At 46.9% G+C, this 13710-nt stretch overlaps 1 protein-coding gene across 1 annotated transcript; it reads right to left on the reverse strand.

The window, feature by feature from the left end:
* Window positions 1–5614: 5614 nt before the first annotated feature.
* On the reverse strand, window positions 5615–9952 carry LOC113177705 (SIGLEC family-like protein 1). The gene is made up of 4 exons (XM_026382238.2): window positions 9547–9952; window positions 9294–9399; window positions 7542–7695; window positions 5615–5680 (listed from the first exon to the last, which is right to left on the reverse strand). Exons 1-4 carry the CDS (start codon window positions 9950–9952, stop codon window positions 5615–5617), a joined length of 732 nt encoding a protein of 243 aa, XP_026238023.2.
* Window positions 9953–13710: the final 3758 nt, after the last annotated feature.

The raw sequence follows: 13710 nt of genomic DNA on the forward strand, positions 1-13710 counted from the left end.
CTTTATGCCATCAAGATTGAGCTTTGAAAGCCTGTTCTTTGCCTGGAATATTAGCTAATAAAATCCCAGAGCTGGTTCAAAAAAAAAAAAAAACAACTAAGTTTTCACAATAAAGTAAACTAGTCTCAGAAAGAGTTGAAGGAGACATTCCTTTCCCTGCAGCAATAAATCAACAGATTTTGTTGGGTGTTATAAAATGGCTCAAGGAATTGGATTTGATACTGTGCAAAACAGAGAACATTTATTAGGGTATCATTTATGTTCTCCTCTGCAAATATGCAGTTTGGTATGAATATTCATGACTATTACTGACAGCTTCTAGTCTTTGTTAATACAAATCTGCCCTTGGAAGAACAATTTAAATAAAATGGTCTTACGAGACTCCAAAAACATTAGAAATCATTCCATGTCTTATGAAAACGATCCAAACAAAACAGAATTCTGATGGGTTGTCCTCCTTGGTGATGGCTCAGGTGACAGTAGCACCGTACCTGACATCTCGGCTTTCCTAAATCACGTGCTGTCTGCAGCTCCATTGCATTCTCCTGCTAGATTATCAAGCAAGGATTGTGAAAGACGTTTTTACGTAAAATACCAAACCCAGGAGGCTCCCTGCTGGAGATTTCACTTGTTCTGATGTTGGCACTACTTCTTCCTTGTTGCTTTCTTCTCCCTTTTCCTGAAATATGGGCATGATGCTGGAGGTGGAACAGCCATCGGGCCACCACGAGGTTGAAACCAGAGGTGCGAGGATGCGGTGACACCCACACAGGGAGCCTGGTGCCCTAATGGCCTGGTGGAGTTGCTACACCATCCTCCAGGCCGTCCCCATGCCCCTTCATCTGGCTGTCACTCTAGTAGGAAAATCGGTGAAATAACTATCTAGGGAATCCACCCAAGAGTGGGCTCCTTTGGGGAAAGGCCTACGTTATAGATCTGTGGGTCCTCCATGCTAAGACAGGTTCCTGTCCAATAAATATTTGTTCCCGGCTTGTAAAGAGCACTGGCCTGGGCCTGGGATGGCCGAGTTTGAGCTTCAGCTGTTCCTTGTGTCCAGCACTGCTTTCTGGCTGACCTGATGGACATTTCCAGCTACTACTAGGAGACCAGGGATCATGGATGCTCTCCCAGTTTTCCTTGCAGCTACTGGTGAGCATGTGACACAGTTGTGATCAATACTGCACAAGTGGAAGTTGGCTAGAGCTCTGAAAAGTCTATTTATTTATTTGTTTATTTTGGGACTGTTTACTTGGATTGAACCCAGGGAGCTTTACCACTAAGGTACATTCTTAGACCTTTTTTCTTTTCTTTCCTTATTATTATTATTATTTTTTGTATTGAGATTGAACCCAGGGCATTTAACCACTGAGCCACATCCCTGGCCCTTTAAAAATATATCTTATTTAGAGACAGGGTCTTACTAAATATTTGCTGGAGAAAAATGTTCTTTATAAGCTGGGAACAAAAGTGCTTACAGCCTTGCCAAGCCGCTGAGGCTGAGTTTGAACGTGAGATCCTCCTGCCTCGGCCTTCTGAGCTACTACACCCAGCAGTATATCTTTTCTTCTCTTTTGGCATTTCTTAAATTTATTGAAATTTTACTTGGGAGAGGAATATATCTTTTCTTAGGGACACAATTTAATCCATAACACAATGGAAATTAGAAAAATATTTAAAATTTTTGCCAATTATGTGATTTGGAAAGCCTCCAAGTCACAGGATCTGCCTCTACAAGCTGAAAAACAAGGAAATCCAGGGGTGGGATCCAATCTGAGTTCAAAGGCCCAAGAACCAGGAGCTCCAACACAGGCAGGAGAAGGTGGATGTGCCCAACTCAAGAAGAGAGGATGTTTACTTTCTCCTGCCTCCTTGTTCAATTCCGACCCTCAGTGGATTGAATGATGTCCACCTACACAGCTCATGGGGGGTCTTCTTTAGTCAGTCCACCAATTCAAGCATCAATCTCTTCTGGAAATACCCACACAGTCACCCCCAGAAATATTTTGCCATTTTACCAGGAATGTATTTAGACATCCCTTAGCCCAGTCAAGTTGGCACATAAAACTCTCACATTCATTTTTTGAAAAATATCCAATAAAATTGATAAACCTTGAATAAACTGACCAAGAAAAAAAAGAAGTCACAAATTATGAATATCAGAAAACTATGCTTTTCGTTTGGAATGCTTACATTACTCATAGTTCGTACAATTATTGATACGGTTGCCTTGAAATGTACTATCTTCCTTGTTGTTTTCTATTTGTCCCATCTGCTCTTCATCCTTTTCTCTCTTCTTGTCTAGTACTGGATTAAGACAGTATTGTATTTCACTACTGGCCTTTTGGTTATATCTTTTGATAATTTTAAGTGGTTGCTAAAGGAATACAATATATCTCTTCAAATCGTTAGCACCATCTATCTTCAAATAATACACTATCTCACATATAGTGAAAAAACTTTAGCCAGGTTCAGGGGCACATGCCTGAAATCCCAGTAGCTTGGGAGGCTGAGACAGGAGGATCAGAAGTTCGAAGCTAGCCTCAGCAACCCAGCAAGGCTGTAAGCAAAAACTTGGTGAGACCCTGTCTCAAAATAAAAAATAATTTAAAAAAAGGCTGGGGATGTGGCTCAGGGGTGGAGCACACCTGGGTTCAATCCCTGGGAACCTCCTTCTCAACAACAACAACAACAACAAAAATCCTTTGTAACACTATATTTCTATGTCATCTCCTGTCCTTCAAGCTACTGTTTTTCTACATGGTACCTCTTGGTATTTTATAACCCTCTGCCAATACTGTGTTGCCATCTTTCTTTTAGATTGACAGGAGTAGCATGTTCTCCCATCCTTCCCACTCCTGGGAGGTGTACAAAGCACAGTGGTGAAGACTGTGGCTCTGGAGTCAGCCTGCCTGAGTGTAAGCCTAGTTCCAGCACTTGCCAGTTGTGTGACTGTGAGCAAGTTATGTCCCCTCTCTAGGCCTGGGTTTCCTCACCTGTAACTGGTAGATTATAACAGTACCCAACCTGTAGAATCACTGGGAAGATTAAATGAGTTCACGGATGTAAACGTAAGCACTGAATAACCAAGTGTCCATCATCCTTCACTTTACCCTGTCTGGTCACTACAGGCATTTGACTCTTTAGTGATGCTTTGGTCAGTGAACCAACTTCCTCCTTCTCTCAGCAAGGGCGTGCCCCAGGCTTCCAGAGGATCAACCGTTTCTCTCCTTCAAACCCAACTTCCGCTTTTCAAGTTTTTTTTCACTGTCCAATTCTTTCCTTTTCCTCTAATTTAAAACCTCAGATTGAAGGCTGGGAAGAGGCTGGGCTGGTTCCAGCTGGGGCTCTGCCAGTGACTCGGAGGATAGCTCCGGCAAGTCCTTCCCTTCTCGGGTTCCTCATCTGTAAACTGGAGCCTGCGACCGTCCTGCAGACCCAACAGTCTGATCTCTTCTATCTCTTCCTTCCCCAGGGCTGAGGCTCCCGGGCCGGCTTCACAGCAGCCTCTTTCCCCTCCCCTTCACAGTCGTTTCCTTTACCAACTTCATCTCCTGGCCGGTACGAGCGCTCCAGCCTGGCCCTTCCTCGGGGTCTCCCCCTGGCTATTTCCTGCGTTCCGCAGCTGGGCTGAAAGCACAGGTGACAGTTACAGCGACCCTGCCTGGAGACACTACTTTCAAGAGGGACAGACTGGTCCAGGATTTAAGGACTCAGCCCAATGAACTGGCATGCGGAGTAACGGTGTCAATGTCCTTGTCACACAGGGCAAGGGACCAAGGTCGCGGAAGGCTAACTGATCGGCGGATCAGCTTGTTAGTCCGTCTGAGAGTCCCGCGGAGCGCCACCAACCTCGGCCCCTGGAGGTCATCCAGGGATACCAGCCCGCTAAGCCCCGCCCACGACGACCCGCCCACGGGCGTCCAACGGGCATGCGCGCGCTGTGCAGAGCCAATCAGGGCCGGCGAAGCGCGGGGACCGCTGGGATGGGGCGGGGCCGGGCCGCGGGGGACGCTCTGGTCTCCTCCGCCGGAGCCAGCGCTCTGACAGGCTGCTTTGTGGTTCAGCTGGCTCCCGGTGGTCCAGATGGTTCTAGACCCTTGCCAGCCCTGGCCAATGAGCTGTTAAAGGACCCTGCTCCCTCGACCCAGTCAGTGGGCAAGCGAGTGAGGGACTGGTTGAAAGCCGTCAACCGAGGAACTGGAGTCCAGCGCTTCACCCTCAGGACCAGAAGGCAATCTGTCCATCCCCTTGTTTCCTGTCCTGCAGCCCAGGCCCCTGCTGCCAACAGACCGAGGCACGTGAGGAAGCCCTGTTCTCCATTCCCGTGCCCAGCCCAGCCCTGACCGAGCTCCAGCTGAGACCCGGTCCTCTCTCCCACTCATTTGATCTCATTCTCCTCTCGCTTCCCACGCCTACCACGCTTCCTCTCCCCAACCTTGTCCTCATTAAACCTTTAAAGAGGATCATAACTGAAGACTTCTGCTATGCAAGATTCGTATAGATAAAGTCACTCTGGATATGAACCCATTTTCCAAAATTACAAAGCAAGAGAGGAAACAACCCCCCAGGAGTGAGGCTAAACTCACTAGAGCACTGGAGTCCCTGTAAGTTCTGCTCCTCTGAGCTCCAGTCACGTGAGCCTGCCCTGGGCTTTTGAACTCACCAAACCTCCCCCATCTCAGGCTAGCTCCTAATAATAATTCAGGACCAACACAACTGCTTCTCTCTCTGAGAAGCCTTCTCTAATACTGCAATCTAAACAAGTTTCCTCTCCTGTAGTTTCTCACAGTATTGTCCTTTTCTTTCCTAGCACTTATCAATATTTTATTTATTGGTACTGGGGATGGAATCCAAGGACACTCTACCACTGGGCTCTATTCTCAGCTCTCTCTCACTTGCCCTTTTAAATTTTGAGACAGTCTGGTTAAGTTGCTGAGATTGACCTCAAATTTGAGATCCTTCTGCCTCAGCCTCCCAAGTTGCTGGAATTGCAGGTGTGCACTACCATGTCTGGCTCAATGTTTTACACTATAAATTTGTGTGTATGTCTTCATGGTATATTCATGCAGACCACAATTCCATGGGGACGTGGCCATTATCTTGCACAAACTGAGTGCTTATACTTCTGTGGAGAATGTGAACTGCATGTGACAGCTGCTTGTACATGTGGGAGTTATAAAAGCATCTACTCTGAGTACAAGATGCCTCTCACTGGTGCTGCCTGATCACTGTTCACTCATAGGGAAGAGATGATCCTCCTTCAATTACTGAAAACTACTGACATCTGGATCCAGAAGGAGGATTGTCTTTCATTCTGAAGGGAACAGTGCATAGCCATAGTACATCCTAATGCCAGAATCCTGTTCTCACTCCTTGCTTGCCTACTTTTCAGCTTGGCCAAGAAATTTTGCAATAATCTCCCGAGGACTCTCTTTGCCTCTCTCTTATCTCCATCTCTGTGTTTCAGGATCTGTTTCCATATCTGATCATCCCACTTCCTTGTTTCAAACCTTAACAATGCTTTATAATTCACTTGTTAATTCATGTAATTATTTGACAAGAATTTTGAGAGATTCTTTTATTTTAAGCACAATTATAGGTACTGGAAATACAGCTAGAAAGCAAGAGAGATGAAGACCTTCTTCCCATGGAACTGCATTCTCAGAGTCAGGATAACGCCCTATGAGATCAAGCTCCAGTGCCAGGTCCTGGCATTCAGGCCCATGTGGTGTCTTCTCCATTCTCATCTCTGGATATTTTGCTCATTCTCGTGTTTTTTGCTCACCCAGGTGTATGTCATGTAAAGATACTGACGTTCCAAGGGGGATGAGAGGTCTTGTCCAAAGACATACAGTCACTAAGCATTGAAGTTGGGATTTGATCCAAAGATGCCTGGTGTTCTTGTACATATATCTCTTGTCCCACGATAGAGGCTCAAAACACCTTCCTGATGGAGCTATCTCATCATTTCACATGTATTTTTCCTTCTTGTGACACCATCACAGAATGGGGCTAACCAAACAACAAATCACAGTTTGTCAACAATGGTTCTGAGACCAGGTTTAAGAGTAAACCTCAATCCATGGAGAACAGCACAAGGGATAGGTGGGGGTGGAGAGGAATTTGTGAGCTGTGGAGATTCTGAAGGCTCTGGATTTATTATCAACTCCATGCTTTCTAGGGACTCAGTGGGTTTTGTGGACTTTTGTAATTCCATGGATACAGGGGACTCCGGGTGTCATGGAGTTTTCATAGCCTTCACTGTCTGCAGTTTAGCTTGCTTTCCTGGAAGGAGCTATGGAACAGTCAGGCAAAGAAAGAAGGATATTGGAACAAGCCTAGAGGTGAGTATCCAAATCTTAAAAGGACAGCTCTTTGAGTACAGAGTTAAGCAACATGGATCAGGTGTTGGCTTAATCTTTGCTCATAATCCCATGCTTGGAACCTGCAGCCTGTCTTCTTCCTCTGGTCCTGCCCCTGTGCATCCCCTGTACCAGGTGTCACCAAACTATTCCCCAGATCCCTCTGGGACATCTTGTTTGGCTTTCTTAGATAGGTTTGGTCTTTCCCTCCTCTGGGCCACCATAACCCCAGGGATTTTTTTTTTTTTTTGTGTGTGTGTGTGTGTGAAGGCGCCTTTTCTACCATCCTGTTTGCTCACTGAGGGCAAGACCTGGGTGAGACACCAGCATTGCACAGCGCAGAGATTAGGAGATTTGATAGGAAACATTGGTAGTATTTAATAGATATAATCTATAAAGGGACACCAGTTCTTCACATAGGGTGCTTGGAGGGTGGAAGAGGATTTCTGGTCTTAGAGAGTAAGATATGGTAAACAATAGATGTCTAGCACCTTCCAGCACTTTCCCTTTCAAGTGCTGCAGAAGATGGGAGTGAAGTGTGAATGAAGGAGTAACCGAGGTGTGGCCTGCCTCCAAGCACTTCAGGCTGTCGTGGGCCTGTGGCATCTACAAGGTGCTGAACACTGCTTGCTAAACACCCAGAGGCCAACCTTTAGTTTCCACTCTGATGCTAGAACCATTGCTAGGGGTCTCCAATTCTCTTCCCAGTGGAGATTCAGTGTGCTGGGTGTGTGCGTGCATGCATGTGTGTTTGTTGCAATCCTGATTACTCTTTAAATTATGTCTCTTAATTTTCATCTTTCATAAGGCTCTCTGGGGCCTTAACTTCACCACCTATAAAATGATCTGCAAGCACAGTCTATGTTTATATATCAATACTGAGTAAGGTAGATTCTTCTTAAGCCCTGTATTGACTTCTTCCTGTAGGACTTTATTTTTATTTTTGCAGTACAGAGGATTAAACCCAGTGGTTCTCTACCAACCAAGCTATATCTCTAGCCTTTTTTAAATTTTATTTTGAAACAAAGTCTTGCTTAGTGCTCAGGCTGGTCTTGTAATCCTCCTGCCTCGGCCTCCCGAGTTGCTGAGAATACAGGTATGTGCTACTGCACCTGGCTCTCTTTGAGTCTTAATTATCTCATCATGATAGACTGGATTCCAAGCATAATGAGTACCTACCAAACTCTGGTTCTCAGAAGATGGGGTAGCTATGGATTTCCCTGGCTCAGCATTCTTTGGCGACATCTTGGGTTCTGGCCTACTGACTTCAGGGTTCTTTTGTGCTTTGATCTTTGCAGTTTTCTTTGCATTCTTCTTTCTGATATGCTTCACTCTAAGGAAATGAGCGTCTTATCAGTTCTGGCTCTCTACCTCTCTGCATCCCCAAATGGACTCTGGTCTTGATCATAGGTTCTGGTTTTGAGCCCCAACAACACTACCAGCTTGCTGTATTATCTATGGGAAGCCACATAACCTCGTTGGGAATTCATACCCTATAGAATGGGGATACCCTGTACACTGTAAGGAGATCACTAGTCCAGCTGACTATACTTCAAAATAGCTCATCAGTTTTCCCCGCCACTCACTCCTTCTCCTCCACTCCTCTGATGGCCAGTCATTCCCAAGCCCACTGCTCTCGCTGCCCCTCGACACTTGCCCCTGCACAGGCTTGGTTCTTTCCTGAGCGATGAGGCACCATCTGCCTGCTCTGGCCTCCGGGCTCTTGCTGTCTGATCTGTCCCATCCCAAGGTTATGCTTCCATTCCCACCTTAGCAGTCTCCCATGGCTCCCAAACAAATATTCAGTCCAAGGCATCTAGCATCCAAGCAGCCAGAGGCCCTGATGCCCGAACCTTGGCCTGACCTCCAGCAACTCTGCCTTACTCTGGGCTTCTAGCCAGTATTTTCAGCAAAGTACAAGGGTCTTTATGAAATAACACCAAGGACCTTTTCCAACTCACTTTTAACCATTATCTGTCACTTTCAAGGTACCTGACTTCACACAGACACTGAGAAATGCTTCAATGTGCTGCTGGGCTTCTATATACTACTTTCCACCAAAATGAGTACTTGGTCTTGCAGGCCCATTTCAGACAACGCCTTTTTTGTAGTACTGGGGATTGAACCCCAAGCCTTATGCATGCTAGGCAAACACTGTACCACTGAGCCACATCCCCAGCCCTTTTATTTTGAGAGAAGGTTTCACCAATTTTCCTAGGCTGGCCTCAAACTTGTAGTCCTTCTGCTTCAGCATCCTGAGTAGCAGGGGTTCTAGGTGTGTGCCACCACAACTAGCTCTGTCAGCATCTTGTGGTCTCTCAGTTGGCTTCTCCAGGGCCACCACTTCTTTCCCAGATTTATCTTTTGTAAAATTCACTGAAAACTGAGTCCTGTGGGTGTGTTTTATGGCATGGTATAGCCCTGGTGTCTCTGTAATGACCCTTTTCAGACCCTGAGCTCATTGACTTTGTCCTCTCTGTGCTGGTACCAGAGCTAGAATATGCAGGGTAGCAGGCAGGTAGGTAGCTGGTAGTAGGGAGAATTTAACCACAGTACTGGCATCTGCTGTGTGCCCCCAAAAGTCTCTGTGTTAGAGACCTAGTCCCTCAATTCACATGTTAATGGTGTTTGGAGCTGGGCCTTTGGGAGGAAATTAAGGTTAGATGATGTCATGAGGGTGGAGCCCCCATGATGAGATTAGTGACTTTTACAAAGAGGAAAAGAGACCTGAGGTAGCACCCTTGCTCTGTCTCACCAAGGAGTGCCCTCTGCCATCTTATGATGTAGCAAAAAGGCCCTTACCAGAAGCCGAGCAGACAGATGCCATGCTCTTGGACAGAACTGTGAACCAACTAAATGTCTTTTCTTTGTACATTCCCTTGTCTCAGGTATTTTGTTACAGCAGCAGAAAATGGACTAAGGCATACTCACATGAAGGGGAGGAGGCAGAGGAAGAGCAATGTGACTGCCATAGATCCATAGACAACACCCTGGAGCAGCCCTTTCAGAAAGATCTGGGGAGCCAAAGGACTCCTTCCTGGAAGGAGAGAGCACGTGGGGAAGGTTTCCCTCCCAAGACCTCAGATTCAGAGCCCTCCTCTGGTGGCAGTGCCAGTCCCCCCACCAACCCCCAGCCCCACCCTGCTCACTACTGACCCACCTAGTCACCGGGTCCTCCACTCACCTGACATCAGTAGAGTGCTCACAGCATGGGTTCCGTTTTGGTTCTTGCCCTCACAGAGAAGGCTTGTGCCCATCTCTGGCTCCTTGGCCAGGCTGATGGTGCTGTTGGCCCAGGGGCCAAGCGTGGTGGAAGTCACCTGGAGGCCGCCATCCACACTGTTCACACCCACAGGGACACCGCCCACCCACCACTGCACAGAGGGCGTGGGGATCCCGTGGAAGGAGCAGCTGCACTGCAGTGTCTTCTCCAAGGAGCAGGAGGCGTTGAGCAGCCTGGTGGGTGCTGTGGAGAGGGAGTGGGAGTCAGCAAGGCACCCCGACTTCCCTGCTCCCCCCAGGACCCAGGGAGCTTCAGGTAGACTTTCTAGAACCCCACAGGATCTAGGCCTCACAAACCAGTACCCCATTATCCCCCACCCCTGGGGTGCTCGGCCTTGGGATGATGGCGAGTGATTTTCTGAGTTCCTGCCTTGCCTCCGGTCCCCGTTCCCCAGGTTAGACACCAGCCTGAGCTCCCCTCCTTGGCTCCTCACACCCCAGCTTCCTTCCGCCTTAGGCTCTGTGATCAATCTGTGTCTGGCTGCTATTGGGCAAATCGCTTCCCTTCTCTTTGCTGTTTCTAGGCTGGTGAATTGGGGCAGTAACCAGAACTATCTCGTTATTATCTGAGAGTGAATTTGTAGTGCTTCTAGCTCAGTGTGTGATGAAGTATTTACCCATTTGACAAGTAGAACACCTTTCTGTTTCCTTCTTCCCAGTCCCTGGTGGCCTCCCATGGAGCCTCCACCTGAAGCCAAGATTGCTGTGGCACTTTCTGGGTAGGAAGGTTTGAAATGCCCCCACTCCACATAGAATAGGTACGACACGTTGACCATGTGCTAAATACCTTGGATTCACAAGGACTCCGCTAATGAGGAACAAGTCTTTACACTTTTATGTGTGTTTTCATTGATGTTTGAAGTTGCTAGAGGAAAGGGAGCATTATCCCTTGATCTCTGACTTTTCATCTGGGTCACTGTGGGCATGGGGAGTTTTCAGAGGGTTCCAGTGCACACCCCCGTCCCCTGCTGCCCTCTGCACTGTCTTTACCACCTGGAAAGAGTGCCCAAGGGGATACGAAGATGCTGAGAACTGACTAACCCCCGAATCAGCTCCTTGTGCTCACTTGTCTCCAGCCTGCCTGAGTGAGCCCCCACACCACCCTCACCTGCAACGCCACGCCCTGGCCCAGCCGAGACACTAATCCGCATTGATTGGTGCCTATTCCCTCACCTCCTCTGTCTTCTCCCACCGTAGCCCGCCCCTCCCCTGGCTCCCTAGACTGCCCAGCGTGCTTCTCATCTCACTCACTTGGCTCTAGCTGTGGCAGCCCCCTGAGCAGTGGGGACATTCTCAGGCACAGGAGAGCCCTTCCCTATGCCGGAAGGGACAAGAGGATGTGGTGGAGGGAATCAGATGTGTCTTGGCAAGGCAGGGATGTCTGTCTCCTTGGTCATCCGAGGGCCTGTTCACCTGGAGAAGCAGGAATTCTATAGGACGAGATCTCAGGAGCAGCCAGGACAGCTGGGACACTCTGCCATGGGTAGCCCCAGTGCCATGTCTCCTGTCTCTTCCCTTGTCTCTCACTCCCCTTCCCCATTCCCCTGGGTTCTTTAAGTTCTCTCTTAAAACTAATGGGATCCGTGGAAGGGCTGTGCGACAGGGAGGGACAGGGTCAGGAGGGTCGGATGTTTGGACAGTTCCATTGGCACCGCACGAGAAATGGCCTGGATGGTGAATGTCTGCAGACCAGGTGGCCAGAGGAGAGACGGTGGCTGTGGTCGGGAGAGAAGGTTGCATTCGTGTTGGTGCCTGAGTGGAATTTCTGTGGTCCTTGCCTTGTCCAAAAAACTGTCAATCTTCAGTCCACATATTGTAAGACCCAGGCTATCTACTAAAAGATTTATAAAGTTTTCAAGCTAACAGAGAAAGAAATAAAGAAGAAAAAGCAATACCAAAGAGGGGAACGAGTGTATCTCACTTGTTTTTCCCTGACTACCACTACTTTATGTTTAATTTGGTTTTCTATTTCTGGCTGATCACAGCTTTAGCTGCATCCCAAGTTTTGATAAGCAGTATTCTATATACATAAATTTTCATTATCATTAAGATTTAAGTGCATATCCAGTTGAGAATTTTAAGACTGACAATATCGAGGGTTGGCAAAGATGTATAATGCTGAACTTTCATACACCGTTGGTGAGAATATAAATTAGAAAACCACATTATTTATCAAAGGAGAAGATACATATACTCTATGACCCTGTGTTCTACTCCTAGATGTATAATCAAAAACAATGTTTGCATATAAACACCAAAGACAAGTGAAAAAATGTTTGTAGCAACAGTATTTATAACAGCCCAAAGTTAGGCAATTCAAATATCATTAAAAATAGAATGGAAAAATAAGATACTACACAGCAATTAAAACATAAGTAAATGCTAGAAGAACAATGTGGACCAATTTCACAAAGTGTTGTGTGAATGAAGCCAGATACAAGTAAATAATAAAATAGGAGTGTATCCATTTTAAAGTTCAGGAAAAACACAAGGCTAAATCAGAATATAGTGTTCATGTATACACTCATAGTTAGTAAAATTCTTTTAAAAATTGCCAAAATTGCCCACTATAAAGGTCAGGGAGGACTTGTGGGGAGGAAGGAGGTGGTAGGTGGCAGGGGGCGATTCCATAGACCCTAACCCTCCACAGGCAACCCTCCAGTAGCCCAGTTCTCCATCGTCCATCTGACTACACAACCAGGTCACTGGGCACTGCCCATATTTTACCATATCTTTGGTAAAAACCCAAAGATAGGGCAGTCCAGTTCACTGAACTCACTTGTTTTTACCTCCTTCAATCTGAGTGTCAGGCTTCCAAACGGGATGCTGTTCATCCCCTTTGGATTTTCCATCCACAGACCAATCAAGAGCTATTTCTAGGCACCGTCTAAGTAATGGGGGGATCTGGCAGCCCCTTAGGTGGTTCCAAAGCTGATCCTGGGGGAAACGAGGCCACCTACTCATGGATGCAATGGGTACCCCTTGCATTCCCCTAGTAGCATGTTCCTTATAAACCACTTTCATTGTATTATGGACTCTTCTGCAATGACCTTCCTTACTAGAGTGTTTCTTTACAACGTTACAAAACACATCACTGGGTCCTTACTTTATGTCCTCTAGTGATAGGTGCGATTTTAAACCCAGTAGCCAACTAGCTCTCTCTCAAATGGAAACGTTCTGGCCCCAAATCCCAGCATTCACCACTGGGTGGCTCACTAGCTCTTTGCTATAGCTCTGTATCTAAGGACTCCGAGGGACTTGCATGGTTTTATGGACAGGAGCTAGCAAGAGTCTAAGTGGGATTTATGTCCTCCAAAATCCAAATAAGCCAAACATTTGGTCCTAACTGGCCCATCATATGTATATCCTATACTGTTTCAAATTAATAATCGAGTGGGTTTGGGCAACTTGACTAGTACTCACTTAGCACATTAAATCAGTGTTGATTGAAGGGAAGGTTTACATGCCTTCTGTTTTACCACAGTGGGTAGGGGGAGTGTTTTCCAGGCAGAAACAATATCCATCCCCATACTGGGTTCAGGGAAACAGATTTACATAGTCTCCTCAACCATTCCAATTTTCACCCAGTTGGGAGGTGGGGGTACTGGGGATTGAACCCAGGTGTACTCTATCACTGAGCCACATCTCCAGCCATTTTTATTTTGTTATATTAAAGCAGGATCTTGCTAAGTTTCTGAGGCTGCCCTCCAACTTGCAATCCTCCTGCCTCAGCCTCCCCAGGTGCTGGAAGTGCACGTGCGCATCACCATGCCTGGCTCATGCAAACTTTAATCCCACAATTCAGTACTTTCCCAGCTCCAACTAGGACTTCACCCACAGGGTTTTGAATCACCATGTATGGGATCCCCATGCCATGGAGTCCTATAAATATCTCCACATTCATCCCCAGACCATTCTACCACTAATGGTCCCCGGCTGGTGGCCAGGCCAAGGGATCCAAGCCCTTGTGTCACTTATCTTATTGGACTGCTCATTGCCTCAGGAGATTTGAGGTCAGATTTCTTCTTGTCATAATTGCACTTTTTTTTTGCTTTTTCTATCCTTC

Source organism: Urocitellus parryii, chromosome 15, assembly GCF_045843805.1.
Source record: "Urocitellus parryii isolate mUroPar1 chromosome 15, mUroPar1.hap1, whole genome shotgun sequence".
NCBI lineage: Eukaryota > Metazoa > Chordata > Mammalia > Rodentia > Sciuridae > Urocitellus > Urocitellus parryii.

Coding starts and splice junctions, on each gene's coding strand:
- LOC113177705 (XM_026382238.2), bottom strand. CDS start 9,952: ATGGGGTACTGGTTTGTGAGGCCTAGATCCTGTGGGGTTCTAGAAAGT. Junction 7,696..9,293: donor CTCTGCCTCCTCCCCTTCAT/GTGAGTATGCCT, acceptor TCATTTCCTTAG/AGTGAAGCATATCAGAAAGA. Junction 5,681..7,541: donor CTTCTGAGAACCAGAGTTTG/GTAGGTACTCAT, acceptor TTGATCTCATAG/GGCGTTATCCTGACTCTGAG.